This window comes from Monopterus albus, unplaced genomic scaffold, assembly GCF_001952655.1.
Source record: "Monopterus albus unplaced genomic scaffold, M_albus_1.0 scaffold89.1, whole genome shotgun sequence".
Classification (NCBI taxonomy): domain Eukaryota; kingdom Metazoa; phylum Chordata; class Actinopteri; order Synbranchiformes; family Synbranchidae; genus Monopterus; species Monopterus albus.
In genome coordinates this window covers 1,189,953-1,215,638 of record NW_018127969.1, presented here as the reverse complement: position 1 = coordinate 1,215,638, position 25,686 = coordinate 1,189,953, and the positions used below count along the sequence as shown (strand labels likewise).

Here is a 25,686-nt window from a genome sequence, read left to right as displayed (position 1 = left end):
GAAACGTCTTCTACCTAAAACTATGTCCAAATGCTATCTTCTAAGTTTTTTTTTTCAGTGTTGCCAGAAGAACGTGAGTCTGAGAGACAGGTGCAATAAATATGACTTCCTCCACTTCACCGATCTGTGTGGGCTCCCACTTCACACTCAAGTGAACGAGGTTGTGACTTTAGTGTACTGCTCTAAAGGAAGCAGAGTTCAACACTAACTTGGCTGGCTGATGGCTGATCTTAGCCCAAACACACATCAAGACCATATATGGAGTACTCTGGAGTTAATGTCCAGTGACTCCACAGTAAAAATGACACTGCAGGGGGCGTCTTGGTTCTGACCATGAGCATCAGCATCGCCGATCTTTATTGCAAGTCATTCCCCAGTTTTCTTTCCACACTCATTTCTTATCTTATTCTGTGTAGTCTAAAAAGGCATAAAAGCCCAAATAATATTAATATAAAGCTATACAGCCGGCAGCCAGTTAGCACAAAGACTGAGAACAGCTAACTAGACTGTGTCCAACAGTAATAAAATCACCTAGCAGCACTTCTAAAGCTCACTAATTTGCACTGCCAGGCTGTGTTTCCCCTTGTTTCCAGGGGCTGACTGACTGTAGCTTCATGTATACATGGACAGATTACGAGACAACTGGCCCCTGGGCACAGACACGTGAAAGGCACTGACCTCTCTTATACTTCAGGTTTCACAGTTCGAGCAGCATAGTTTTATTAAGTTTGTGTCTTGTGCTTGTTTTGACTCTCTTTTTAGACGTTTTGTGCCACTTCTTTTGCTTGCTTTACATTTCTTCAGTAACCCATCCATGCATATACAGCCTTGAGAGTGGTATCAAACTTTATTTTTAAAAGCTCCGTATCTGCAGCTCTGTTGGACAGATTTATTGTATTCACTTCAGGATATAGTAGACATCATTGACTCTTTGTTGCCATATTTTGTAGTTTATGAAACACAGGAACAAAACGGTAACAGACAAGATATAGTACAGCAAATATAAAATACAGTAAACCTTTACACAGAATTGCATATGTTGATATATATTGGTTTCTGGTTTAACACTGAAACAATAGGTACAGTAAACACAACATCCTAAAGACAATATAACTGTGCTGACTGTAAACACTGAAAACATGAGTTAATAACATGCACACAATGTTATGACAGTTTTCACAGCTAGAGTTACATAGAGACATTTAATTAAGGTGTAGATTCACCTCTGTATTTTGAAAAAGCACAGTGAGAATATAATTATTTTTCTTTCAAAATCAAAGCACTACACATCGCTACATCTATTATCTGGGGCTGGTGTATTTTGATGTTAAGTTGCTTCATTGGATTTATGTGCACACATTTTGATATGAGTCTCTAAAATCAACAATTCCAAGGTATTTTACCAGTATAACCAAGACATATTTGGAAACTCATGCTTCTGTATTTATGTTTCAGCTGTCAGGCAGCCTGTGTGCTGGATGTTCTATGTGCTGCTATTTCTGACTCTGTATACGAGACTGGGTGGCTGGTGTTTGTTGATTTGTTCTGGGTTGGGCACTAATGCCTCGAAGCATTCAGTAGACATTAGCAGTTGTTTCCCCGGGGCGATGCTTCTCGGCTGTTATTAACTCTCCAGTATGGCTGGCTGTGTTTTTATGTTGCCAGTCTGACTCACTCTGATCGTATCAGTGCATCAAACACACAGATTTATTTTTGGAGTTTGAATTCACTGTCATGAAAATCTGGTCTAAACAAGAATTAGTACAATTGGCATTGTAGTATTTTTCTTTTATATGATTAACCGTTTTAAGGTGTTCACACTAGACCAGTGTCCTAACCAGGGGTATTATTATTATGATTAATATTATTCTTATTGTCAGCCTTTTATCTTTGGTTCCTTCTTGTGAAACACTGAGTCCTTTACCTCTAAAATTCATTTAAACTAAGCAATTTGTGAGGGAAAATCACTCTTCAATTACACTTCTAATAACTTGTGCATCCTATTATCAGGGGTTGCATGTAACTATTAGTTTGTATTAAGGAGTTAAAAGCAAAAAAGGTTGGGAACCACAGTAGTAAAGAGCTGAAGCTGTGACCAACCCTGCTGTTGCACTAACAGAGGACTCCTTTGTTCACTTGTGGAATGTTTGTTAGATTTAAATGAACTTTAGCTTATTACAGTATTTATTTTACTGAACCAGAAGTGGCTATACATCTGCACACCCCCTGGGTGATGTTATATACTGATAAATTCACTCTCAGAGGAGAAGTTCTGAGATTCAATTCCTGAGAAATGTCTTCAGCAGCTAGCAAAAGCAGATAGATGGCTGATGAATTAAAGGAAAAACTAACATAAAGTGAACAACTGATCTTTTGGTAAAGTGTCTCCAGAGCAGCATCAGAAGCTCCTCTGTTGGAGGCAGAAAACATCATTCCTCCAGAACATATTCCCTCAGTGTTTCACTTATTAAGCCATTCACTAACCTAGAGCTGCAACCATTAGTCAGCTCACTGATAGAAAATTAACCAGTGGCTATTTTGATGCAACAATCAGCAACATATTCTGGTTCCACCTTCTTTAATGTAAGGAACTGGTGCCTTTCTTTGTCATACACGATAATAAATGGAGTATCTTTCAATATCTCTAATAATCAGAGATCTGAGGATAATTATTCTGCACTACTGGATTGTATAAATATTAAAAATGCATTTCTTTGTCCCATGGAAAGTACAGTGTGTGTTAAATCAATATTTCATGTGCATTTATATTCACGGAAACCATTTTATATTAGTTTCATCAATATGTACAGTGTGTACGTGGTCACTGATCAGTATGAAGAACTGCCTGGATGAACCATCTCTCCCTATTATCTTGTTACTGAGAAACAAATCTCATTTAATAGGTAACTAAAGTGATTTACAGTAAAAGTACAATGTATGACAAAAGTGTGTTAATAAGTCTGTGATCATCCTGAATCCAAAATGTATGGTAAAACAGAAGGTTTAGAGATTTTGGCAAAGCAATATTAAAAAAAACACTCTAATAAAAGGCCAGTTAGTGAAAACCACACAGTATTACTTCAGCATTAAATCACACACAAATCTAAACAAATTTCAATTAATGAGATTGCATAAGAGTAGTAAAACAAGAGTGCAATGCCCTGAAAAGGCCAATCAAACCAACCAGGAATGTCAAATAAGGCATAAATACTGAACAACTTCGTGTAGTGACGACTCCCAGTGCAAAAAAATGCTGACTACAGTAACTTTTATTTAAAGTGCAGCCTTGGGTTATTCAGAAGCAAGCTAAACTAAGGAACAGCAACATCCAGAAATGCTTTAATGCTCTTTGTCTCATTTTTTTTGCATAGCGACTTCGTGCAGGGACAGCCAGTACTTTGCAGCAAAAGACTAGTGAAAATAATAACAGCAGTAAAAACGTTTTTGATGTCTCCTGACAAAAATATAGTTTTTGTATCTTCTCAAATGCTACTTTTTGCAATGAAATTGTGATCCTTTACATTTCAATCCTGTATGAAATACAGTAAATGCATTCACTGAAATACTGTAGGTCATAAACAATTTGAACCACATTTCTACACATTAACATGATTCATTTGTGTGACATTACACTAATAGTTTATTTTATACTTTTTTTTTATCAACAGTACATGCTACTGCAACAGTGCCACAGACTGTGAGAGACAGATAAGGCTTTAACTTTGTTTGGAGGATACTTACTGTACTTTTGAATCTTGCTCACATTCAAAGCATTCAGGCTTGTTTTTATTTTGTGATGTATCCACATGGGTGAAGCTGCTGACTTTTACAGCATCATGGGGGTATCAGAGCACACAGAGCTGACGGACTCTGACTGCCTTCTCTCCCTGTCGTCACCCTTCCGGTCCTTGTCTTCTTTGACTTTTGGGTTCAACCTCCCGTTCTGTTCGAGCTGATCTTTGCATTGCAGTAAGGCCACATGTCTGTAGGGGAAGCCTCCTCCTTCCACTTTTTCTTGCCCGGTCTCCTCGTGTGCCTGAGGGATGCTGATGGTTGAAGAGTGGAGGCTGTCTCTGGGGCTGTTCTTGTCCAGGCCATGTCCTGGACAAAAAGTGCAGCGGCAGGGTGTGAAATAGAGGTAGAGGAGAACCATCACTAGACTGACCAAGCATGCTACCAGGGTGGTGTAGGCTGTTTTCATGTTCTCTATTCCACCACTCATGGTGGAATTAAGCACCACTACAGTTACATACAATGTCTCATTGATGGAGTCGCTTGTGGCGTAGCAGGTGTACACCCCTGAGTCTTCTAACTCCAGGGGCCCGATCTCGAGGCTCCCATCACGGCGCATCACAGCAGTCTTGTTTGCTTGAGACACTAGGATGTTTCCTGGCAGTGCCCAGGTCTTCGTCAAGTCCTTCTGCTTGGTGTCGCAATCCAGCACCAGCTTCTGCTCCAGATAGGCTACTTCATCCATAATTTTGACCTCACTGCAGTTCAAACTGACCTTGTCCAGATCCAGTATGGACATTTTCTCTTTCTGCGGGCCTGGTAACACACAGGTGTGGCTGTCCCTGAAGTCAATGGCAGAGCTGAGCTCCTTGAGCTGCCAGTGTGCCACAACATCATACAGCTCACAGCTGCAGGACAGAGGGTTGTTGTGGAAGTACAGACCATTCTTGAGCCAGGCAGGCAGAGCCTGAAGCTCATGGAGGGGCAAGGCTTTGATTCGGTTGGAGGACACATCCAGCAGTCTAAGCATTTTCATCCGGCTCCGCTCCTTCACCAGTTCCAAGGGGAAGCGAGAGATCTGGTTCCCGCTGAGGTAGAGCCTCTGAAGCTCGAGGAGGCTCGAGAAGGCAGTGCGATCTATCTGAGAGATGCGGTTGTTGTAAAGCAGCAGCACCTCCAGCTGCTCCAGCTGCTCAAAGATGAACTCATCCAGCATGCGGAGGTCATTAGAGGACAGGTCCAGGTAACGAAGATTTTTCACATGCGCAAATGCCTCAGACGAGAGAAAATTTAAGCCATTGTGGCTGAGCATCAGAGTGTGCAGTGTGTTGAGTTCTTCAGGGGCCCACCCAGCAAGCAGCTTAATGATGGAGTTGAAGCTGAGATCCAGAACCGCTATGTACTGAGGAAGAGTGGTGGGAACATTGGTTAGATTCATCCTGGAACAGCTGACAATGTTGCTGGCACACACACAGGTCTTGCTGCAGTCCAGGGGGCTCCCCAACAGCTGTACACTGACCCCCAACAGCAAAGCCAGGGGTAGAACTCTGATAAAGCTCCTTGTTTTTAGCACTGCTTCGTTGGCAGGATGGGCAATACAGAGTGAGCCAGCCATCATGTATGGATTGCAAACTGCAGGAGCCTGAAAGTGTTCACCTAGTCATCACAGTGCAGAGTCCTGGAGCTGGAAGGACACATTGTAGAATGAGATCAGTACCATCACTGTTTTGCTGAAGATTGCTTGTCTAGGGTGGATAAGACGTTTGTTTAAAATATACAGAGAACTAAATCTGGAAGGTTTGTGAGAAAAGAGACGTCACAGCCGTTTTAGCCATACTGCAAGCAATTTCGAGACGGTCCCTAACTACAGCTAGTCATTTTCCCTGTAGTCCGTCATACACACAGAGGCTTCAAAGCAAATACGCTTAAACGCTGCATCATGGGTATGAAATGCCATCAGTGCATCATCAGAGAAGGTTTCTTCTGTAATGCACAACAAGTGCGGTAACGATCGATTAAGTCTTTTAAAAGTTATTGAAGATTAGCCTCGCTGGATGTCTGAATATCGGACGTCAAAGGTGCACACTGAGATGACTGATTCTTGCAGCACCGCAGGCTCTAATGCGCTGCAGCAGCCAAAAAGTTGTGGCTGCACAGCCAGAAGTGTCACCATTACGCCATCACTGATTTAGAGGGATCAATCTCATCAGGAAATTAAACAAAACATTCTACACATCCTAAATGACTATTAAAATACGGTAGTTGGTTTCATACGCCTCCTCCCAACACCATCTTATTATCAAATCTGCTCACTGTGGCAGTAACGTCAGTCCAGAGCAGGCACAAGTGTCCGGCCACAGTTAGTGCTATAACCTACCTTTGGTCGGTTTCTTAAGATCCGAAGCAGAAAGGAGGGGACCTTTAACAGTCCAGTCTTGGGGATGATCCACTACATAACAACCTCATCCAACCCACAGCAGCAGCAGCGATCTGCTCTAATCACCGGTCTTTTCTGTTTATCATCACGACGTAGGGGAACTTTCTACTGGCTCAAACTGACCGGAAAAGCCTGTCTGCGGTCTCCACCATCTGACAGCTGATCCGAGGGGCGCAAATGGCAGTCCGGGACTGTGTCACATTTCCTTTCTCTCCCACTCTCATTCACACAGTGCTGCTTACTCAAAAAAGGACACGACTAGGCTGTGGATCAAAAATAACAAGTGGGATTTCACTTCATCCTGAGCTGGTTAAGTACACTTTGTATTGACGGCCACAACAACGCCACGTTATTTGTAGGAAATTAGCCACATTAAAATATTTCACCAACATGTTGCTCTTCGTGCAGTGTGCTAAACATCTGGGGAATATATTGTTTTTGAGATGATCGTGCCTCTTGTCTTCTGTCGGTGCTCAGTAGATTTTCCTAAAACAAAGGACGGTCCTAGGGAATGGTTTCATTTTCTTCCATTAATAACACATATTAACCTAGAATGGCTCGCTCAGCGTGATGGTGCAATGATGAAGCATTTCCTTCTGGTTATTGCTCTGGTGAAGGATAGGGCAAACGCTCACTGCGTGTGAACTGCAGCTGCAGAGATCGTCAGCACAGGACGTGATCTGCATGCAGCAGTGTGTCCAGGTCGGCCCACACAAGAGCCCTGTCCTGTGATAAAACACTCGGAATGGACATTTCATGACTGCTCTGGTAATTCAGGCTTATGCCTTCTTGTAATGCAGCAGATCACTGTTAGAGATCAGCTTTGGAATCACCTTGTAGGGGAGAGAAATTAACTGCTGGTTGCTTGTTAACCCCTGGTGCTTCTCTCTTTCAACTCCTTGTTTTTAAATATGCCATATAAATAAACAGTGAATTTGATTTGACCAGATCCCACAGACATTTAATAAAACCCCAAAATCTTGTCCATGTCCTGTCAAAAGCAATCCTAAACAGACTGAAATCTAAATCAAGTGATGATTTAAAACAGTTTGCAGAATTGGCAGAAAAGTTACACTCAGAGCAATTAATGATTGATAAGTAAATAAATGTATAAATTTGTTTTAAAAAGCCCTACAAGCTGTACACCAGATTTAAAGCTTCTATATTTTTTTTTACAGGTTTCATTTAACAGCAAGTTTTGTATGCCATCATGGCCTTGCAATCATTTCAGTTAATGACTGTTAAATAAACCAAATTACTAAAGTTTTTAATTTATTATATATATTTTTATTACAGAGTCAATCTAATAAACAAATGTGCCTGTATAAATTAGAGAAAAATGCAGCTTTAAAATCCATTTATAAGCTTTAGTTTGATGGAAGATAAAACATCATCATATAGCAAGCAACAAATATATGTGGAGTTCTTATAGGCTGCTATGACTGCAAAGTACTACTGTGCCACAAGAGTCATACTAATTATTAAAATAAAGGGCCACTATCATCTACACTTTTTCATATATTTGCTAAATTATTCATTGGTAATGAATGACAGGGATGATAAATTATGAGCGTAGTAAATACTAACAGGTATATTTATGCTAGCTTTCCCTTTTCCTCTCACATTTCCTTCTTACTTAATAATGTTAAATGACTAATGCTTTCAGGGATGTGATGAATGTGTCAGAACGTGGCTTAATCAATATGAACTCTAACAAATTAGAAGTAGACTGAAACCTTTTTTGAATGTCCCAGGGGAAAATGCTATATATCGATTAGCTCATATAGAAAGCTGTAACTTGAGTAATATCTGCTGTCATCTTTAGTCATCTTGGATGTTGGCAGGGATCCATGTTCACATCCTGTCTCAGTTAAATGTGCCAGAGAATGGGAGAGCATTCAGTATATGAGTAAAGTGACGTTTACCTGTTATTTGGTCCAAAAGAGGGGGGTGTCAGGTCATGCTGTCATAAACCTTCAGAGTCCCACAATAAGCAACACTATTTTCCAGACCTAACTGACCCTTAACATTTCCAGTGGGACTGTAGCCATATTATCGCCAACACCAGTATAAGTTCTGTGTGGGTGTAGGAGTGAAGGCAAGTCTACAGGGTCATCAGGTGGGGCCCCTCTCACTAACTGGTGTTTCGTTGAGCTGGCCCCATGACACCGAGAAGGCTCAACAGTCTGTTCTAGCATCCCAGAATCACCCTGTACCCACACACCCAACACAATCCTTCATCTACTCAGGCTAATTCAAGCTAACTGCTACCAAACAGTCACTAGCAAACATTTCAACTGCTGTTCTAGACACCAAACATTATAAACGACTCACCAGAAAACGAACCAGACTTCTGTTTCCTTTTATACTGCATCAGAAACCATCTTATCTTAGTATGCAATTCAACAAACCAGTCAAACTTCTACAGTGCCCTCAAAATGGATTATGAACAGAAGAAATGAAGACGCCTGTTTGTTTTGGGCTTTTTTCAGTCCTTGCCTCCTAAGCTACAGTCTATGGCCATTAAGTGAATGTGTGTGTCATTTGCTTCCCTACCTTCAGGGTCAAAATCCAGCATAGTCTGCTGTTTAAATAAAAAAATAGTCAATTCATTTCGAAATAATTCTTAAAATCTTAAAACACTGAGCTCTGCAGAACCACATGCTGTAGTATTAAGTACTCTGTTTTTATTCCTACTTATCCCATTTCACAATGAGCATTCCTTTGTCTGTCTGCATTGTTTACTGTCTGTTTATACTGCTTATTCTGCATTGTTTGCACTGTTAGTTGCTTGTTAATACTGCTTATTTTGTTATATTACACAGCCTTATGCTGGTTTACTGTTTACTTGCCCTTGCATGAGGATATGCACATACACATTGAGAGCCGATGTACCAGAGACAAATTCCTCGAGTGTCCAACACACCTGGCCAATAAAGCTGATTCTGATTCTGATTGTGTAACTTTCCACTGAAAATAATTTTCTTTCCAGATTAAAATTTTCATCAAATAAAATAGCTTTGTTTTGTGTTTTTACTCTACACCACAGAAGAACTGTCTGAACCCACTACAAAGCATATGGGTTATAATAGTTGATTTTATCTAAAGATCCCTAAATATGGCAAGTCATGGTTTTTGCTGTACAGCAACAATATGCATTGTGATTACTTGTGTTTCAGTGAGATATGGAGCTGTGCTGTTTGACCGAGCACAATGCATCTGCAGCCTCCACTGTATATTAATGTGACATTGATCTCAGTAGCAGTAATTGCCCTTCATTACTAGAGTGTTTCTAGCTTTAGGACACATAGACACATGCACGAAACACACAGTGTACTGCTTCTGCTGAACAAATATGCAGCATTGTTGCTATGTTGTTAGAAAGGGGGAACTGTCTAGTGGCTTTTTTCCTTAGTTGAAATTCACAAGTGTGCTACATATATACAGTATATATATATATAGGTTAAAATACCAATGACTTATCAATAAATGAAAAGATCAGACCAAACAATAATTTGATCCTATAAACACAGCTTGTTACAGAGCATACACCTCTACGCAGTAGGCATCACTGTCATCAGAAAATCCATAAAAAGCATTTCACTGGGTTGCACTGGGTGACATATTTCCTTGTTATTGTCAACACGGACTCTCTCTTGTATTTTATACAGCATCTTGCTGCTCTACAAACTCACAACATCACCAAATGTGAATTAAATAACCCACAAAGACTATTTATTTGTGTGAATTTTAAAGACTTAAATCTTTAGTAGAAATACATGGGCTTGGGCCTGAGAGACAGAAAATACTGAGAGAGCGACAAACACATTGTTGGTTTTTGGCTTTCTGTAGGATTTGTTGACATTAACAAAAGGCTGTGGCGTGTTGCCAGCCTTATCCCTCATAATGACAGTCTGCACAAACCTAATGCAGCCTGTTATTTGAACATAATTATGATTATTCATTCTACAGTTACAGGCACTTACTTATGAATGTAGTATTTCAATATGCACAGTCTTCATTAGAATCCTCGCTGTCTACTGATTCTAGCTTCAGAGTGCATCGTTTAAACTGCTTTCGGTCGAGATGTATCATTAGCCGGGCTGATAGGCGGTGACCTGGACGATGGTTGCTCTGCTCTGGGAGGATTTACAGTTCTCTAGTGAATTATAAATGAGGTTCAGCTCTGTGGTGGTGGCAGTAGGTTAGGGTAACAGCCATCCTAGATGACAGCATTCCATCAGCAAGATGAAATCAGCCTCTTCTCTGGAGAATGCCTAGAAAAGGACATGGATTGAAGTGTTCTATAAGATCTGACATTTAACACGAGTGAGTGTTATTGATAACCTACATGTTGGTCATTGTGATGATCAGATATTATATATTTTGTTAATGACCTAAGCTGATGCACCATGATGATTTCTTGTGTATCATACATTATTATATATGTGCAGTTTTACTGAATGGCAGCACTAATAATTGCTCTTACATAATCATCTGTTTTCTAGGTTAGCAATCAGCACAACAGATCGTTTTCGGGTTCTTTTGGTCTTCAGTGTTGGATTACAACCAAGCGACAGGTTCTGTGGTTAACATGTCCTTCTCATGTAACTCAGACTGAGTCTGATGAAAAGCAGAATAAAATTATAATATAATAAAACTGCTCTGAACATGAGTGTGCTGTTATAAAAAAAAACAATCAGTTCATCACATTTGTCTATAGACAGAAGTCTTGACAATCTTGACAATATTGAGCTGACTTGAAATTTTACACAGACATTCGTGATCCCCAGATGATCAACTCTGCTGACTTTTATCTCCTGACCTTTCCAGTGGCACCAACCTTAACACTGATGTTGTGTCTTTTAGCAAAATGTCTTAACAGTTATTGGACAGATTACAATAAATTTTGTTTCAGTCTTGTGTTCTCCTTGAAACGAATCTCAATTCCTTGTGATCTGCTGGCCACAGACCATGCACACATTTTTGTGCTTTTGACTGAGGTGCAGTATCGAACTCTTAATGACACCTTCTCTTACACTTAAACTCCCTGAAGGATCAATAGTAATTAAAACATGTGTAATCAGCTCATATTCCTTCAAAGCCAGAGAGAAAAGAGGTGAACACAGATACAGCTCTCGGTGTGAAGGAAAACATCAAGAACATCTGTACTGTTTTTCTCTATTTCAGAGGAACAGGTGGGTACTGGGTAATCCTGCAGTCACACAGAACATCCTACTACAAGCGGAACTAGATTTTTTTATTTTTTATTTTTTTTTTATGATTTCCCAAACCTGTTCCAGAATCCAATCTAGGTTTATTGTGGATTATAAAAACACTTTTTTGTTTTTTTTGTTCGAGGTTTCATAGGTGACGATAAGGCAGTGGTGTGAGCCTGTGTGTCTATGTCTTATTTGGTTGGACTAGCCACTGTATATGTTTAAGTGCGTGCATATGCAGTTAAAGTTGAAAGGCGAATTGTGTCTTATCCTGTAGCAGTCATGTCTCCATTTAACATAAACCAAAAAAAATCTCATTCCAAACCAATAGCTTGGTAAAAATACCACCATATCCCTCATTTGCCTTTTGTTTCTTCCCCTGCTTAGCACATACTGAGGTTATGTTTAGGTAAACTCAGTTTTAATATGTATGCATGTGTGAGGACAAGATACCAAGAAAGTCTTAGAGATACTACTGTAATATCTGTTACAGTGGGTGAAGTAGGCAGCTGTTTTTCTACATGGACATTATAGTGGACACAGTGCCACCATCTGGCATAGCCGGCACGTTCAGGAGCCTGTTCAAGGTTTGCTGAGTTATGTGGATGATTTTTGTAGATTAAAACCAGAGCTTTATCAAATCTTAATCTTGGACCAATGTAAACATATCTGTTGAGACATTTATTCAGCATTTATCCAGATAACTGAGTTAACTTGCTTTTTACAACAGGCCTCAGCTCAGCAGTGACTTGAAAAATACATCTGTCAAGCAACATTTGAATGTCCTCATCTTCAAGCACAGTCTCCACAGTTAAATTAGTGCTTTTACATCCACGTAAAGAGAAACACTGCTACCATGGGACATAGCTTCAACATTTATTGGATTCATCCAGTGGTGGAAGCAGTACTTTGATGTTTTACTTAGTAAAAGTAGCAGTAAAACAATGTACAAACACTCATTATGCATTTAAAGGCTTACTAAAGTAAAATAAGTATTATCAGCAAAATGTACCGAAATGAAAAGTACAAGTGCTTTGTATGCAGAAAATGGAAAATGGGCACTGTGAGTTATTACATATTTTATTATTTTTTTCTAATTATTATTTTGGTTGCATTAATGTCTGAGCAGCACTTAATGTTGGAGCTGGTGGAGGTGGAACTCAGGTTAATTATTTACAGCATATATCATTGGGTAGTTTAACTTTTAATAGCTGCAGAGAATAAAGTGATCATAATATTATTTGTAGTGGAGAAAAAGTATAAAATAGAATGAAATAGAAATGTTCAGGCAAAAGTTCTGAACATACATCACTGAACTTAACAAGCCACATCTGTTCCAAAGCATCTACCTGTTTGACAATAATTCGATATTTACCAACTGGAACCTTTCACTGTTTAGCTTTTTCGAAACTGTTTCCAGTGGGCAGTGAGGTGGTGTGGTGGTTAGGACTGTCACCTCACAACAAGGAGGGTCTGGGTTCAAACCTTGCAGCCGAGTGGGGCCTCTCTGTGTTCTCTGTCTCCCTGTGTCTACGTGGGCTTCTTTAAGGTAGCTGCAAAGTCCTACCACAGACAATTAGGTTAGTTGATGACTCCAAAACTGCCTGTAGCTATGAGCGTTTGTTTGTTTCTCTGTGTCAGTCCTGTGATAGACTACCAAGCTGCCCAAAGTGTACCCTGGCCCTCGCCTAATGTCGGCTGGGATCGGCTTCAGCCACCCCTACATGTCCCCGTGACCCTCCACAGGATGAAGGAGTATAGATAATAGTTGAACGGATCTTTCAAGCGGCACAGTGATTCAGAAAAAACAAGTGTCTCTAAAAAGAATCATTCAGAACTTCTGATATGATCCTGTATGATATTATCCGACACTATGTATAAATCCCAAAGTCAAACAATACACAAATCTGCAGCAACAATTCACAACTGAACAGATATGATTCTGTCTACAGCCACTTTGTTTTAGTTGCTTCTCCATCGTATCTTAAAGACCTTGTAGAGCCTTATCATCCTAACAGAGCACTTCGCTCTCAGAGTGCAGGTTTACTTGTGGTTCCTAGAGTCCACAGAAGCAGAATGGGAGGCAGAGCCTTTAGCTATCAAGCTCCTCTCCTATGGAACCAACTCCCAGTCTCAGTTCGGGAGGCGGACACCCTCTCTACCTTTAAGATTAGACTTAAGACGTTCCTTTTTGATAAAGCTTATAGTTAGGGCTGGATCAGGTGACCATGAGCCTTCCCTTAGTTATGCTGCTATAGGCCTAGGCTGCTGGGGGCCCCATGATGCTCTGAGTTTCTTTCCCCTCCCCTCCTGCTCTGCTCTCCTCTCCTCTCCTGGCCCTGGAGCTCTACATCTCTGACGAGCAGTCACCAGCCACATCGACCTGATCAGTGTTTGATTGTTGTGTCTTGTTGCTTTTCTTCTTTTGTCTCTCCTCTATCCACTCACCCCAACCGGTCGAGGCAGAAGGCCGCCCACCAAGAGCCGGGGTCTGTCGGAGGTTTCTTCCGTTAAAGGGAGTTTTTCCTCCCCACTGTCGCCAAGTGCTTGCTCAAGGGGGATTTGTTGGGTTTTCCCTATGTAATAATATTGATAACAGTAAGGTCCTAGACCTTACTTTGTAAAGTGTCCTGAGATGACTTTTGTTGTGATTTGGCGCTATACAAATAAAATTTGATTTGATTTGATTTTCTCCATCCCCTGTTTGAGTGTCTGCTGTAATATAAACCCTCCTCCCCAAGTCTCCAAGGCAACATTCATCACTTTACCTTTTATCTTCAGTAAAATCACTCCAACACATTTTTGCATAAAGATGTCTGAAAATGTGGAAGGACAGATGCTTGTTTGTACACTGTGTTAGACATTTGCAAAGAAGCTCTCCTTCACTTGTGCCAGGCATTGTGCAGCCTGACTGAAAAAGCTCTGTGTGCTGTTGCTTTGCTGTTTTAAAACTCAGAGCTGGTTAATGTTCTTCACATGCCTCAGTACAGCACTGCTAAATGTGCATTTGAATTTGAACTGATTGTTTGTGTAGGTTGCAGTAATTATGTGTTGGTAAATGTAATGGCATGATTTTATTTCTGAGTGCGGCTGATATTTGTGCATCCATATCTATGGGTAGTTATTATTGGCAGGAGGGGCTCTCTAGGGTTAGTGCAGCGTCCTTTGCTATTTCTGAGTGCGAATGTGGAGACTATTTTCAAGGTTGCCATGGAAACCATTGTATTTGTGGTGGCAGTGATTGTTGCTGCCAGCCGAGCAAGACTATTTTTGTCATGAGTCAACACCTGATACACGCACTCTGATACACACACTCTCTCTCTTTCTCACAGCGCACACATATTCAGGTATGCATGCCTGAATACACACAAACAGCTACATTTTGTGCAAAAGCACACCACATACTTGCACTGGTTCAGTGAAATACATTATGTTACACAAGAATGTGTATGTTTGCCATCTTTTCTTGGTATTACCAGACATCTTAACACATCTTCACCATGACAACAGTAGTAATCGCTGTCCATTAAATTTCTCCACCCAACTGCATTGTGTTTTCTTATGTTCTGCTGTCCAGGCATGTTTCATGTTTGATGTATTGACAGTAACAGACAGATGATGTTAGCTTGTTTAGACACATTATAAATAGACTTACATAAAGTGAAATTAAAGGAGTCTAATTACAAAAAGATTTCTTCATATTTGTCTACCGCTTTGCAGTATGACGTTTCAAGGTAAAAGGTGCTTGGACTGTAAGACAGTAGATAAAAAAAAACTATGCATTCTGAAAATAATAATAACTCTGGGTTACAGTAAAGAAATGTGGGGTAGTGCTGTGTAGTATGGCTGAAACTAACAGTGTTATTTGAACTAAATCGGTTACAGAATCAATAAACCTTCTAGATTAATTAATCAATCATTTTTGTCAGTAATAGAAAAAATACCCATCACAGTTTCTCTAGGCCGGTGGTTAAATATTGCATTCATTGCAGCTCTAGTATGTACAGAAGTGGTACTCTATACATAATATTTCTAATATAATATCAGAGCAGCAAGTAGCTATCAGTTTTGATGCAGAGCGTACACTGATATGTGGGCTGAAGGCAACAAACAGTGTCATATCTCAGCCAGATGACCTCAGTTTTCGCACAGACTTAACTAGTGACATCATTATAATAAGGCTATTATTGAACTAGATGAATCAATCGATTCATGAGAAGTGCCGCAAATTAAAACATGCTTTTTAATGGTGAAAAGGGAGCAAGACATGACTTTCATAAAATGCAAATGTTATGTGTATTATCATGGGGAACCTTACAAATGCAAATTAAAAATACCTGGGACTTCATGCCAGATCCTTAATTAGAGTAGCCTTACCCATAATAGCCCAGATTTCATTGTCCTCTGCAGAAAGAGCAATGAGATGGACTGTATATGAAAAAGATCACCTTGGCAACAGGAGCCCCAGTTTGAGAAACTGGGATGGTGGAGGTTGAGGCCTGGCCCAATCAGTGCCTCATAGTCTCAGTAAATCTTGTACAGTAGGGCACTTTAATCCATGAAATTACTACTGACAAAAACTTGGAGAGGAACAAGAAATAAGAAATGAGATATGACCGGTTTAGTGCATAATGCACATGTAAGTATTTATGAGTAGATGCCAAGAGGTCACTTAGAAGACATCTGTTAAGAACAGGAGTTAAAAAATTTATGTCAAAGAATTTCTAGAACAAGACTAAATAAGCTAGATGCCCCATGTGCACTCATTACACACTGGGAAACAAATCTGTTGGATGCAACTTCATGATTCTATAAGAGTTGAAAAATGCTAGGTTTGGCCTGAAGGTACTACCTAAATCTAAAATTCTCTGTAGAATAGCCATTTTAAAATGTACATTGTCTTTTAGGCTTAGCGTTGCAGTGCCAGACTTGGCCCATATTTGATCAGTGTTATACCTCGCTCATGTCCTTTTGTTCAGACTGTTGTTTTTCTGAGACATCAGGGGTTCTTGACAGCTACAGCATCTTCCACTTAGTTTGAAATGTGTAATAAACAAAAGTGTTGGGCAAGTAGAAATTTTGACCTTAGGATGGCGTTAGAGGTAAGTTAAGGGGATCATAAATCTGTCTGTACAAAATTACATGTCAATCCAATAGCCAATGAGATATATTCTAATATAGTAAAATAAGATGCAAAATTTTGGACTAACAGGCAGGTAGTGTCATCTTCTGTCACACTCTGATGGGGTGGCTACAAACATCTATTTACAATAATAACTACAGTGACAGCATAACATTTACCCTGAGCCATCACATTCAGGTCTGACATTCTGAGGGTAAAATTTACAGTACAGTACAGACACTAGGACCCTGAGGAGATAGCAGCTCTGGTCCTGTTTCTCACTGCCTCCTGTTCCATCTCTGCAGTCACTGAGTGTGAGTGGATGGGGAAAGCATAGAGTGAGCTGGTGTCTTTGCAAGCATTTACATCAGTATTGTTTCAGAAAAAAAATCTCTGCTGCCACAGTTGCAGTCACCCAGGGAGGAGGATGCACAAGGCAAATCAAGAGACGGGAAGAGAAAGAGGCTCTTACAGTTGGAAGTACCTCAGCAGCATTCACAAGGTAGAGTGATTGATGACCACTGTGAACCTCAGCAGTGGGAGCTAAACCAGGTTTTCATCTTCAGAGACCAAAGCAGCAGACAGCTGCATCAGGAAATACTCTGATTTAGGTACATAATTCTCTCTGCCTTGTCTCTCTGTTTCTTCCCATCACTCTTCATGATTCTCGCCACATTTTCTCGCTTGTTCTCATCCTCTTCCTTTTATCTGCTCGTTATATACTGTTGAATGCAACGAATAGGTCTACCTCAAATGTAATGTGATATATACAATGCAGGCCCTGCTTTGTACAGTGGGTGTAATGTATTAATGATTAATATATAAATGAGTAGGTGGTAAGACATGACTAAACCAGGCAGGAGGGTTAAACTTGATTGGGAATACCCTTAGGTGTGATTTAGAGCCACTATTAAAGGCAACTATTCATAGGTGATGAGGGAGGTTAGAGCTCAGTTTGTAGCCTTATTTGTACTATTGTCACTGTAGACAAGCGACAGAACATCCCAGACTTTTGTCACAGCTGTGGGAGAGAACACTGATAGCAGCAATGAAATGGATTTCCTTGATCACATACATACAGTAGCAGCCACCTCCTGTATGTCTGTTTGCTGTGTAAAAGCTAGGCACAGGTAATCTGCAGACAGCCTTTGAATACTCAGGTTTTCCTTTAGAAACATTCAATTCATGTGCACTGAGTGGGCTTCCTTGGTGGCCTACATGCTAGTGTGTCTAATGTATAAAATTAAAATCCATACACACTGAACCTGGACCTACATACTTGGGATACACATTCCAGAAATGGGTTATTGTATTTTGCCGGGAAAGGTATCCACAGGTATACATAGTCAAATTTCATTTTAATGTGTGCACTGTCTGCTGTATAGTTGAATGACAAATAAAGTATCTATCAATCTAACAGTAGCTCTCACAGCAGGTGTAGATGCACTGGAAAAGGTCTGTTACCTGTTAGGACTGGTTTAAAGGAGCTAGCTTGCATTCATACATTGACAGGATGTGTGCTTGAAAAGCATTTATAATCTGCAGCTACTCAGGATGGACCAGCCTGGATTTACATCTGATCATTTGTACCACAATGTTAGTAAAGCCGGAAAAAAAAGCAATCCAAAATCCTTTACTTGCCTTTTCTAGAGGATCAGTGTGACCATGCACAAGTGTTAAACATCATGATTTGGTCGGTCCTCTTAGCATATTTTAAAAAGGTGGTAAATGTCCCTATATGGAATAATGCATACTTGACTGAGTTCATTGGCTTGAAGACTGACCTTGAATTACTTTAATAGAATGGTAAGATTTTAGAAGCTGAGGAGGATTTCATATGAAAATACATCACAGTGAATTCATGTTAATGGTAGCTGGAGCAAAAGGGAAACTCAACCTGTTTGGTAGGATTAGTTCATATAACCCAGAAGTGGAAATATAAGGACACCTATGACATACACTCACAGCTCATATTCCTTTGTGTTTGTTTCTTTTTTTTTAGGGTCGGTTCTTACTAATCGCAGACATGAAGATTTTCTAAACAGACAGGAATCATAAAACCTGAACTTCCTGACAATCACAGCATCATCCTGACTACAAGGCAGGGACCTCATTTTCAAGCCGCTCTTTTCTGGCCGTACTTTCTGGCTTTGAAGGATGGGTGATGGGCCTGTGAGTTATCCTGCCTGCCTGCCTCATCCCGCCCTTCAATGGAGCCAGCGTGGAACTCCTCCCAGACACCTCCACAGCTCATGTCCAACACCTCTGCCTCCTCTATGCCTGAGAGCTGGGCTCTGTCCCAGTCGCTAGCCCTGCTGGCCATGCTGCTCATGGATCTGCTGGCTGTGGTGGGTAATGTGGCTGTCATGGCCGTCATTGCCAAGGCTCCACAGCTCCACAAGTTTGCCTTTGTGTTCCACCTGTGCGTGGTGGATCTGCTGGCAGCCCTGGTGCTGATGCCCCTCGGCATGCTCTCAAACCGAGCCTTCTTTGGGGAGGCCCTGTGCCGGAGCTACCTCTTTCTCAGTGTGTGCCTGGTCAGCGCTGCCATCCTGTCTATTTCTGTCATCAACGTGGAGCGTTATTATTACATCATACATCCTATGCGCTATGAAGTAAAGATGACCATTGGCCTTGTAGCATCAGTACTGGTGGGGGTATGGGTCAAAGCCCTGGCCATGTCTGCTCTGCCATTACTCGCTTGGTTCCTGCAAGGTGGACGAACTCCTCTTCTGGAGAGTAGTGGGGTTGGAGGAGGAGGAGGAGGAGGAAGTGGGACTGTCCTGTCACCCCCTGCTCAGGCTCACAGGCGCTGCTCACTGCATTGGACCGGGGGAGGCTCCAACCGCTTGGCCTTCATGGTCCTCTTTACTCTGGTGTATTTCCTGTGTCCACTTCTGGTCATTATTGTTGTATACTGCAATATGTTCAAAGTGGCTCGGGTAGCTGCCATGCACCATGGGCCTCTGCCTACCTGGATGGACACACCTCGTCGCCAGCGGTCAGAGTCACTCAGTAGTCGCTCAACTATGGTCACAAGCTCTGGTACGGGGACTGGGACAGGAAGAATGACTCCACAGCGCCCCTTTGGGGGAGGAAAGGCTGCAGCAGTGTTGGCAGCAGTAGGTGGGCAATTCCTTTGCTGCTGGCTGCCCTACTTTACTTTCCACCTGTATTCAGCACTGGCTGCCAGCCCTCCAGCTACACTGGCCTATTTGGAGGAGGTGGTTACCTGGATTGGCTATTTTTGCTTCACTTCCAATCCCTTCTTCTATGGTTGTCTCAACAGACAGATCCGGGAGGAGCTGGGCAAGCATCTGCCATGTCTGTTTCGTCGAACAGGGGTTGAGGTGGAAGACAGACTTCCCAGTCGTGAAGGATCCATAGAGGAGAATTTCCTTCAGTTTCTTCAGGGCACTGGCTGCAACTTGGATCCTCAAAACTCTCACAGCACCTCCAGTCCTAAGGGGGAGGCCTGTTGCCCTGTGGCTCAGTCCCAACCACCTGAGCCAGCACAGGCCATACCCATTGATTTCCGTATCCCTGGACAAATTGCAGAAGAGACTTCAGAATTTATCGAGACTGAACAGGCAAAAAACAACCATATATATCCAGACAAGTGAGTTTCTAATGTCTTTACTCCTGAAAATAAGTCTAATTTTAGCATTCAGATACAAAGTGTTTCATGAAAACGTGTTTCTCTATTTTTACTGAAAGCTGACTGCTGAAATGACTTTAAATTGTATCTTTGAATCATTGCACTTTGCATCATTGGATTTCATCTTAGTTTTTGAAAACAGTCATGGTGATATAGTTAAATGCATTTATTTGAGATGCGTTCAGTCCTCTGTTTGTAACCAAGGAAAATTACTGCTAGTTTACAAAAAAAAAGGATGTATTTTGACCTTCAACACAACTGCTCAGCTCTGTACAGTAAACAACTCAGTTAATTAACATTAATGTGCCATTTTAAAATAAAAAACTTTAAATATGTTTGATTCTATGATGCAGAATACTTTTCAGACATACATTTGATCAGAATATTCCATTTGATCTCAAATTAGAAAACTATTGCTGGAAAACAGCAGCTCCCTCCCAGTGAATTACTTTGCTATTGTGCGGAGATGTTCTGCTATTGGACAAATTGCCTTTGGTGTTCAGAAATGAAGTTTCCACATATCAACAGATATTGTATTTACAAATACCAAATCAATCATTTTTGAAATGCTGGCAAATTAAAGTGTTTTATAAATTACTGCGAGAAAAGTCATGTCAAAAAAGACAGCAATAAAATACACAAATTTGTGAGTATTTAAGGGACTCGCTGAAGAAAAGCACTACTGTCACTTTTGATTGGTAGGTCAGCTTTCACCAGTGACAATGCCACTCTAACCCTTAACCCATGTTAGATTAGAAGGTGTTATATATTGTGGCCTAACTCTCATGGATTTGCTATGAACTGTTTATAGACAAACTTCTGAATTTTGTTCTTCTTTCTTTGGTGCTTGTCCAGACATTCTTATTAGATTTTCTAAAAAGCAAGTCAGATCTGTTGTGACTCAGTTTAGGATGTAGGCTGACTTTATAACTCATCTTAAGAGTCACCCAGCTTTCTGCCAGTGATGTATTTATCAGTATATTTGGATATAGATCTTGCATTTGTTAAATGTAATAAACTGTATGTTATGTTTAGTAAAACTATATAAGGTTGAGTTGTGTATTCCACTCAACACACCAATTATTATTATTATTATTTTTTTGTGTAAGCATTTATTTCATTACAGGGAGGCTGATCTATTTTGACAAGTATGCAGTAACTGCCTTCTTTGTGTGTTTTTCAGCTGTGGAAACTCTTATTCCAAGAGGAGGATACATGTAGATGTTTTGACTGCCTTTTTACAGTACCTCAGACGCAGGAAAAAAGATTATTTATCAGTGTCAAGTGTGACTCCTGCACACTTTCTTCTAATGTTGTACGGTGACTAAAGACGACATGATTGCTTTTTGAGGTTTTATTAGAAACGAGGGCGCAGACTTCGCTAAGGTTTGAAGCTTGTGCTTGATGATGACATGAAGTAGTATTTTATAGTAAACTGATTACAGTATGTGGAAATGTTTGATTAAAACAGCAAATCCTTTCTTAATGTGGACACAGGGTTTTTAAGATATCTTTCTCAGAGGTTGTTTTTGAGTGACAAAGCCAATCCCAAATCTCTTTTCATCATGTCTAAATATCCCAGACTGTGAATGCTGTTGAGTGTTTGTGTGATGATTGTTTTTATGCTGTGATTAAAATAAAAGATTGACTTCCAATGTACTGCTATGATATGAATGTGTTTAGAAAAAAAAGCATGGCTAAAACATGAGTGCGAGATACTGTTATAATAAAGAGTTTCTATGTTTGTAAAACATTTTTAACGTATTCTGGTCATTTTGTTAATAGTATGGCGCTGCTGCTAGCTATTATCTGCTTAATATTTTAGTTCTCTACATCTCCGTGCACTGTCACTGTGTTTTTGTACTCTGGGATTCAGTGTGCGTGGCCTAATCTTCCTGCTTTGCTTTGATATTCCATTGCAAGAGGGGCGTGGGAGGAAACGGTTCAAACACTTTGACCTTACGGTAACATTTAAACTTCAAAGGCCAAAGCCAGTGATATGACCTTCATCACAAAAAAAAAGATATACCTGTCAACCTAAATAGGCAGATACAGGTAGATGGGTGCATAGATGTAAAGGAAAAATTGTGTTTAATGTTGTGTTTTGGTTGGAAGATACTTGTGTATGACAGGCCTCACACCTCAACGATGGACCTCAGTCAAACCGCCCCCAGCTTCACCAGGCTCTGCTATCCCCATGGCAATTATTACCTAGTGACATTTCTCAGTGCTGTAGTGGGCGGTAGGAGGAGCTTCCTCTACTGGGAATCCAGCAAGGCACCCTAATCTTTAACTTCTTAAAATATACCTTCTAAACTAAACCAGAGCTGACAGTTGTTTTTGTCACAATTTTGGGATTGCTTGTGTATTTCAAATTGTAAACTGAAATGACCCTTCCTGTTCTGCTGTTTAGAATTACCTTTGATCATTCCCATGTAATCTCGAATTGCTTTATCTCTTTATCTTAAAAATGTAAACATAAACGCTATAATATCAGGCAGACTGTCCCTTATCATGATCCAAATTCAAAATAATTTCTGTATACCTGAGGGAGAGCAAAGGTCATTTAACTGGAACAAAAACATGAACCATGCCCTGGAAAGTAGTCACAACAGGAAGTGAAAGATTGAAGTGAACATTTAGAAATGCTCAAGAAAAAGCCCCATATGAATGTTTATAACACATAGTTTCTTATGGAACAAAGATCTGGAACACTAAAAAGACCTAAATGGATCATGTACATGCTAAAAGTGGCAATAATACGATTATTTGCTACTTAGGGGCAATGGAACTACCTGAACAGAAAACACAGTGCTACACTCATTATATATAGTTGTTATGGCAAATATCTTAGCACACAGTTGCCCATTTATGTATGCAGCAGACAATGTTCGCTCTTTTTGTAGCTCTATTTTGGTCTCCACCAATGTCTGAGCCAAACATGTGGCTCTTTAGCTGCTAAAAGCTACACTATTTTCACCAGCTTGTCGCTAACCTTGTCTGATGTTTGGTGGTGAGCAAGTGTCTTCAGGAGGAAACACACTGAAAACGTGGAAACAGTAAAGTTGTAGGCTGTAAAACCAAAATGATGAGGTGAAAGATGCTAAAATGCTCTACAGAGCTACAGTAAGGGAAAAGCTGTGATGATTTTCTGTGGGATTGTCACTATAAGCAACACATTTTAGTCATTTGATCTGTTAATGTAAAGTATTTATTCCTTTGTAACACATTATTCTTACACCACTTGAGAAGGATATTTATAGAGTAGATCCTGTGTCACTATCAAGGGGGTGTATGGTCTGCCATTTAATATGGTAACAGAGTAGCCAAGATAAGCCTTGGTTTCAATCAAGCATTTCTGGGAGATTTGAACAACAGTTTTCTATGCATTCTGCTGCCTCTGTATAGATCGAGGGCCGAGCTGTTACCCTAAAATCTTATTTTAGTTGCAATTTTTAGTGACCTTGTCAATATTGTCCCTGGATGAACCCAAAAAGTTGACTCCAGATGGAGATTCGTGCTTTCCAGTGCATGGTTCCTTCTGCTGGTTATCAAAAGTGGAAGCAGATGGACAACATCTGATCTGATTTGGATCTTTTAGGGTATGATACACAGTCATACTATACACGTTACCTGAACATTTCAGGGCTCTGTCTTCATCAAGATGATCCAGCTTTGATCTGGATCAAGGATTTTAGGACACATTTTGGGGTGTTCTGGATCTCATTCTTCACAAGGGACCCATTTGTGTGAGTGCCTTGGCAGAGGTACATGCGCTCTCTGTGTGCTGTGAATAACTTTTTTGGGCAAACCAGAGAGGACAGCCTTACAATGGTTTAATCTGCTGGATATAAAAGCGTGACCCTTAGTCTCTGTGTCAGTCCAAGAGAGAAATGGATGCACTTTAGTGATATTTTTAAGATGATAAAAAGAAGATTTGGTGACAAATCCATATTATCCTTAAAAATCAGTTCTGACTCAAATGTAACACTGAGGTTTGTGGCCTGCTGTTTGCTTTGGGCCAACCCTTGAAGATTTTAGAGTAAATTCAGTCTTATTAAATATGACTCATTGCTATGTAGTATTTAAACTGGCCAAAAGTGAACAGCTCCACTTTGACCAGCTGCATAAAGTGCCTGATAAACACAGTGATGCATCACTATAATCCTCTAATATGAAATGTGCAGTTCTGCACAATGAGTAGTTTTACTCCCGGTACTTCAGTAGATTTGATTGTAATATTTTTGTACTTTTACTTAACTAATATTTTGAATGCAGGATGTATTGCTACTTTTACTTAGGTATAGAGTACTTCTTCCATCACTGGTAACTATGACAAGACTGTCCCTTGTGTACAACAAAACTCTTTTGAAATGCAGCTGCTGGGGACAAGGCCTTATCAGACTTTACCTAATCTGGGTTATTCCTGTGTGGGCGACCTTTGAACCCTGACAGTGGGCGGCGCCTTTAAAAGTAAAACTTCCCCTTTTGAGAAAACGGCTTTTTCCTGATGACTAAACTCACTGGACTTCTGGTAACAATTTACCAGCTTGACTTACATTGTTGATGCCTTTACCTGTTAGGAATTGCTCCGTTAGTTAGGGTAGCTTATAACGTAACGCTAACGGGAAGTCGGTTATGTGGTCATTTAGTCTGACGTTATCACACATTAACTTAACGTCAGGACATTACACAACAGCAGACTGTGTAACCCAAGCTAGCGGGAAGTAGCTGTAAGTCATCGTTACCTTTGCGAAACTGTCTTTTCCACAAACTACGCGATGCCTTTACAGTGAAGTAACTTTGGCCGCATCTCTCTCCAGGTCTCGGTGTAACGGGCGGCTCGTTAGCTTGTGACCGTGTCGCCGTGTGTGTTCTTCGGGACAACTTCTGTCTCCTTGTGCCACAGTTTCCTTCAGCTCTCGGCTGGTCCTCAACAATGGCAAGTGGTAAGTCAGCAAGCAGTGACAGTACAACACAATATAAATACTTTGTTATGGTCAGGGTGGCCTAAAACATAACCCAGTATAAATATAAACTGTTCCGTCCCCTCTGTGTTTTCATGAATTATTTGACACCAAGCAGCTCGAATATTCAGTACTTACATCAGTTAGTCACAGGTCTTTGTTGGGTCTTTGTCTTTACTGGTCTTGCAACATCCAAAGCGGCGTGTACGTTTTCTGACGCAGTAGGAATAGATATATGAAACAGTCTATCATTAGGGGCCATTGGCTCAAACAAAACAAGCAGTTGACTGTGTTTGTAGAAAAGTACAGATATTTTAAGAGCATGAAAATCAAAAATCCTCTTAAGTGCAAAACAAGCTTGCATTAAAAAAAAGTTATTTCCCAGGCCCTGTAATTAGGTGAAAGCTACACTAATCCTGGCTTTGCTTTGCTTTGGCAGCATCAGTCTTGTAATGCAAGGTGTATGCCATCTAATTGGTGAAAATGATTCTGTGTCTGAGTTGGATGACACTTTGCATTTCAGTTTACCTATAAAAAGTCCTTACAGGGAA

At 40.5% G+C, this 25,686-nt stretch overlaps 3 protein-coding genes across 6 annotated transcripts in view; 2 read left to right on the top strand and 1 right to left on the bottom strand.

Annotated features, from left to right (window-relative positions):
• Positions 1-1,847: 1,847 nt before the first annotated feature.
• On the bottom strand, positions 1,848-24,997 carry LOC109964477 (amphoterin-induced protein 1-like). Of its 2 annotated transcripts, XM_020607794.1 has the most exons (4): positions 24,917-24,997; positions 10,156-10,446; positions 6,110-8,753; positions 1,848-5,416 (listed from the first exon to the last, which is right to left on the bottom strand). In XM_020607794.1, exon 4 carries the CDS (start codon positions 5,348-5,350, stop codon positions 3,827-3,829), a length of 1,524 nt encoding a protein of 507 aa, XP_020463450.1. In that variant the 5' UTR covers positions 5,351-5,416; positions 6,110-8,753; positions 10,156-10,446; positions 24,917-24,997; the 3' UTR covers positions 1,848-3,826. The 2 variants fall into 2 exon arrangements, with proteins under 2 accessions (XP_020463450.1, XP_020463449.1); XM_020607793.1 differs by lacking the exons at positions 10,156-10,446; positions 24,917-24,997 and having other exon boundaries at positions 6,110-8,896.
• Positions 15,700-21,876, top strand: LOC109964476 (probable G-protein coupled receptor 61). Of its 3 annotated transcripts, none has more exons than XM_020607791.1 (3): positions 15,700-17,012; positions 18,513-20,129; positions 21,352-21,876. In XM_020607791.1, exons 2-3 carry the CDS (start codon positions 18,721-18,723, stop codon positions 21,494-21,496), a joined length of 1,554 nt encoding a protein of 517 aa, XP_020463447.1. In that variant the 5' UTR covers positions 15,700-17,012; positions 18,513-18,720; the 3' UTR covers positions 21,497-21,876. The 3 variants fall into 3 exon arrangements, with proteins under 3 accessions (XP_020463447.1, XP_020463448.1, XP_020463445.1); XM_020607792.1 differs by lacking the exon at positions 15,700-17,012 and adding an exon at positions 17,022-17,121; XM_020607789.1 differs by lacking the exon at positions 15,700-17,012 and having other exon boundaries at positions 17,130-20,129.
• Positions 24,998-25,035: 38 nt separating the features above from the next.
• Positions 25,036-25,686, top strand: part of ampd2a (adenosine monophosphate deaminase 2a) — a 22,856-nt gene continuing 22,205 nt past the window's right edge. Inside the window, exon 1 of the mRNA XM_020607784.1 lies at positions 25,036-25,117. Coding sequence (XP_020463440.1) covers positions 25,108-25,117 — 10 coding nt within the window. The 5' untranslated portion in view covers positions 25,036-25,107. The remainder of the gene's footprint in view (positions 25,118-25,686) is intronic.